The 5,043-nt window shown below is 34.7% G+C and overlaps 1 protein-coding gene across 6 annotated transcripts in view; it reads right to left on the bottom strand.

Moving 5' to 3' along the window:
* Positions 1–1,316: 1,316 nt before the first annotated feature.
* LOC108740002 (muscleblind-like protein 1) overlaps positions 1,317–5,043 on the bottom strand; it is a 28,143-nt gene continuing 24,416 nt past the window's right edge. For all 6 annotated transcript variants that reach the window (XM_025975405.1, XM_025975406.1, XM_025975407.1 and 3 more), the window contains 2 exons: positions 3,610–3,651; positions 1,317–2,625 (listed from right to left, as the gene is read on the bottom strand). In XM_025975405.1, coding sequence (XP_025831190.1) covers positions 1,741–2,625; positions 3,610–3,651 — 927 coding nt within the window. In that variant the 3' untranslated portion in view covers positions 1,317–1,740. The remainder of the gene's footprint in view (positions 2,626–3,609; positions 3,652–5,043) is intronic.

Raw genomic sequence — 5,043 nt, 5'->3', positions numbered from 1 at the left:
AAACGGACTAACTTTAACAAGAAACTCTCCCAACCCAAAAAGAAGCAACCCTCAAATGACAAGGACACAGATATAAATTAAAAATTTATAATGTTTCACTGTTTCTTTTTTTCTTCTTTGAACGATTCTTTATTAGATAATCCTGTTTCATAAAGATATTTAACATAATGTCTTTCGTAACATGTTTGTATATCGAGAAAATGCTATTATTATTATTATAGTAATAATAAATATAATACAATGTCTTTACTTTTTGTCTTTAAGCGTTGTTAATAACAAAATATATGGCAAGCACATAAAAACTAGTAGGATTACCTAATAAAGGTTGGTTACTGTACATTTGCTTCTTTTAGTCATGCACAAATAGAGAAAAGCCCCAGCCCATGCACGAATGAATGTAAACTAAATGAACAACTGCACAATTGAGAAAAGAAAGTCGTAAATAATAATGCATCTTTTTGGGTCAGTTACAAATCTACAATCATACCTACTACAAAATGGCACTGATCTATTCATACTACACTCACTGAACTACCATGCTATAATTATTAAAAAGGCTTTTATAAGAATATCTAAATATTTTGTAATGACTGTAATGACCACCATGCAAATGCTTGACACATCTGCATTAAGAACGTCACAGTTACATCAAATACAGCTAGCTTATAAGATAATCGTAAAGCATTTTTAACATAATGTATTAATAAGGATATCAAGGGGACAATTAGGATTTTCAGCGGTGCTTACAGCGGATGTGATGTATCACAGACACGAGGCACTCGCTTGGTCCAAGGTTGCTCAGCGCTACTTGGATTTCAATTTCTTTGTCATCGCATTTTTTTTTTTATATATGTATATAGGTACCTACACACATACTGAATTTAGAACTTTAACGGCAATGTATCGGATAATTTAAGAAATCTGCAAATTTCTCAATTATTTTATTAATAAAAATCAACTTACATACGCCTAAATAGGATACTAACGAGATCTCAGGAAAACCCTTAGGTAAAATCAGTATGTGCATGAAAGTGAAGAATAGTATATAATAGTTAATAACCATAAACGTTAGCTTTTTCTTTGACTAGACGCGAACAACTAAACCTAAATTTTGTTTCAAAAACATATAACATTACATTTAACAAACAATTTAGTAAACATTTTTAAATAAAACTCGAACTGAACAAATATACCAAAGCTAAATAAATTTGGCATCGAAAATAACAATTTTAATATTTGCACAAAAGTCGAGGCATCATCACTTCCTTACTTATTTTTTAGTCTATACATACTATTAGGTACTATTATTATTATCGTTATTATTACGTGAAACAATATATCAATTCAATCGCTTTTATTAAGAAAGAAAACTACCCTTGATAAAAATACATCCATTTTCGTTATGCCTGATTAGAAAAACTGTGTAATGTGATTTATTTGTATGATATCTCTATAAATATATATAAGAGGAATTGAAAACACGGTTAAAAATACGTTTGCAGTGTGCGTGTCGATTCGAATCGTCCACGATAGCGGTTTCAATAAAAATGCCATTGTTATAGATAGTAATTAAACCTAGAATGTAGGTATGTCCTTTTCATATTCTATATATTTAGGAAAATGCACTTTGCATATCCTTAACAGCCTATCCTTAGGTATTTATGTATACAATAACTATTCATGTATATGTATGTATGTACAACAGTTAGTTTGTGTTTATGTATAAATTCACTCGGCCATTTAAGACGTTTTGAGTTTTTTGTACGGCGGAACAACAGAGTTGTTATTATTTTGGGCGGCTGCGGCGGCAATATGTGTAGGCGGCGGAGGAACATTATTAATGGTGGGAGTCATAGTTTGCGTTACGCCGGCGGCTGCTACGGACACCGGATATTGTCCGGTTGTTAGCATGTTAGGGGCAACAAACTGGGAGTGGGTGGTGGTGACCGGAAAGGGGGCACGAATAAAAGAATACGGATTGAAAACTGCTGTAGCAGCTGCCTGGGGGGCGCGGGCAAAATTCAGCAAATTCGTGGTCTGAGCGTAAGCGTTGTAGGGATTAAAAGCGAGATGATTCAGACCGGTGCTAGCTGTACCTATACCTACAGGAAGAGCCGGAAATCGTGGAAAACTTGCAGCGGCAGCGGCAGCAGCGGCCTGGGCCGAAGTTATACCCACAGCCTGTTTGTTCAAAGCAATTCCAGTATAATTTAGAGGATTCAAGTGATTTAATGGATTAGTTGTCAGTGAGGAGTTAGCAGCGGCTAATTTAACAGCTTTAGCGTAGTTTTGCTGAGCAACTTCTTTGGCCAGCGTTGCCGGATCGGGTATGGATGGAGGCGGAATTGTGACAGATGTCGAAGCGGGAATAGTATTAGCATCGTCCTCTTTAGTCTGAGCTACTTGTGAGGAAGATTGAGGTAACTGGGAGGTGTCAGTAGCTGCTGGAGAAGCATTGGAAGTAGCGGGAGCTGGCGAGGGAGAAACCGAGTACTCACATGAAACGGGCACGAAAGGCTGTTGTAACTGCATTAATTGCTGGTATGTTGTAGCGTTCGGTTGATACACTGGCACGCCTGATTTATCAGCTGCTGGCCTTTTGTAAGGGACCATTCCAGGAAAGGCCTATAAAGTAAAACAATCCATTAAATATCGTTCAACGGGCTCAACAATTTGAAGAGGTTCTAATACAATATGCGTCCTTACTAAAATTAAGTTTTAGAAAATACTACAAATGGCGCAGTAAACGCCATCTGTAGTACGATGCTACATTTTAGGATTACGTATGCTCCAACAAGGTCCACTTGTGTGGATATCTACTTGCTGAAAACGAATCCCGGCGTAGCCAACCTCAACGTGATAGGCACGTTAGCTTAATCGAATAAAATAATTCGAAGTGGCCTGTATTCTGTATTTCTAAAACGCACTGTTAAGACAACAGGCAAAAGTTGGTCTGTGTTCTGTCGGAGCAGCCTGCGACGCGCTGATGAGATCCACAAAGATCGAAATGGCGGTCCGCGTCTGGCAGTTTCGACAGAAAAAAAACCACTTCGAATTATTTTATTCGATTAAGCTAACGTGCCTATCACGTTGAGGTTGGCTACGCCGGGATTCGTTTTCAGCAAGTAGATATCCACACAAGTGGACCTTGTTGGAGCATACGTAATTCTAAAATGTAGCGTCGTACTACAGATGGCGTTTACTGCGCCATTTGTAGTATTTTCTAAAACGCGCTGTTAAGACAGCAAGTAAAAGTTGGTCTGTGTTCTGTCGGAGCTGCCTGCGACGCGCTGATGAGATCCAAAAAGATCGAAATCGCGATCCGCGTCTGGCAGTTTCGACAGAATACAGACCACTTCGAATTATTTTATAAAATTAAGTTCTTTGCTAAATACATAATTTTTTCCTATCAAATAATGACACAGTAAAATCCGCCATGGCATTAACCAAAATAAATTTTTAATTACGAACAATATCATGTATTTAACAATGGACGACTATGCCTCATAAATAAAATCAGTTTTACTAATTTGCTCATTTATGCAGTTTAATCATATTTATTATAAATCATATTTATTATAAAGTTATTATTTTGCTCGAAATACTTACAAAATTGTCATAATAAAACGAGCCCATAGATTTCATGTCCATCTGAAATTAGAAAAGCGTTAGGAATTACAAAGAAACGATGAATTTTCTTTACGTATAATGTAAATGAACCAACGTTCTAAATAAAAAAGTTTTGACAGTTACGGTTTATTTTTACTGAAAGAACTCAAAGGATTGATTAAAAAAAAATATTATTTCAACAGATTTTTAAGGAATGCCTAGATCCTATAAAAATATTTAAACAATTGTTCATGTAGCTGTCAAAACAGTGACACAAAGAAAAAAATTTATTTCTGTCTGCCACTTTCTAATTCTCGTAAATTTATCAAAGGCAATTACAACAAAGAATTTCTTAAATGTTATGTAATTGACGCTGTTAGTATGCTGTGACTTTTTTAACTTCTTTTCGAAATAGATATACCACCCCATGTCGAAACAGAGGGGGGTACATAGTATTTTGAATATGTCGAATGTTAAACATTTAAAATATAAACGCTCACAACATGCTTACAACTTGTATGGTAGCAGTTCGCACACAGTTTAGTGTCATACTTTGGTCAAAATACGAAAGCTTCAGTGATCCATAATTATTTAGTAAATATTCAACGACAAGTCACACTAAACAAAGGGTCAATATTGCAATCTCATAATTATAATTATTACGTAGAAAGTACGCGCGAAAATGTATGTACTTGCCCGTTATCAAATAAATCGATAAGGTTTTTAGTCCTTTCCAGCTTAACTTACATCCTTAATAGATACACTATTTGGTGTTTGGAAATAACAGTTAATAATTTTTGCGATAATTATTGTGCTAGTCTCTTTTCCTGCATATTTAAAGCTATTATTTATTTTAAATCTTGTAGGTAATAAAAAGGGTCTTCTTCATAATATTCAAACTTATTCAAATTTCACAGCGAATGACGAATAATCAAACAAATCCGTCAAGATCGATCTTACCTACAACTAGAAGGTATACGTTCTTATTACTATAATGGTGTATTATTTGAAAGCCTCCTAATTTTGAATATTATTAAAAATATTGACAGGCTGACTGCATATCCTTTCGAAAAAATATTCCATGTAATAAAATCACCACACAAAACAGGCGTATCAGGAATTGACAATACAAAACAAATTGCACAAACATCAAGCAAACTGATCTTAAAAAAGGCACTATGAGCAAGTTGACGGGTGGGGTGGCAGGGGAAGCAGCTGCCTTTTAATTCCTATAATATAATACGAAAAGTTAATTATACTTTGATAAAGATTTTAGTCAATACCTACATTTTTTACCAACGATCCAAAGCATACTTTAACACAGATTAACTGAACTTTAATTTTCACTTTTACTACCATTAAAATTAATTAAACTATTCGACAATACTATTATTTTTATATTAATAAAAACGTGTGTTTTAAATCTATAATTTT

This window comes from Agrilus planipennis, unplaced genomic scaffold (genome assembly GCF_000699045.2).
Source record: "Agrilus planipennis isolate EAB-ADULT unplaced genomic scaffold, Apla_2.0 scaffold200, whole genome shotgun sequence".
Classification (NCBI taxonomy): Eukaryota; Metazoa; Arthropoda; class Insecta; order Coleoptera; family Buprestidae; genus Agrilus; species Agrilus planipennis.
This window is presented reverse-complemented; position numbering and strand designations above follow the sequence as displayed.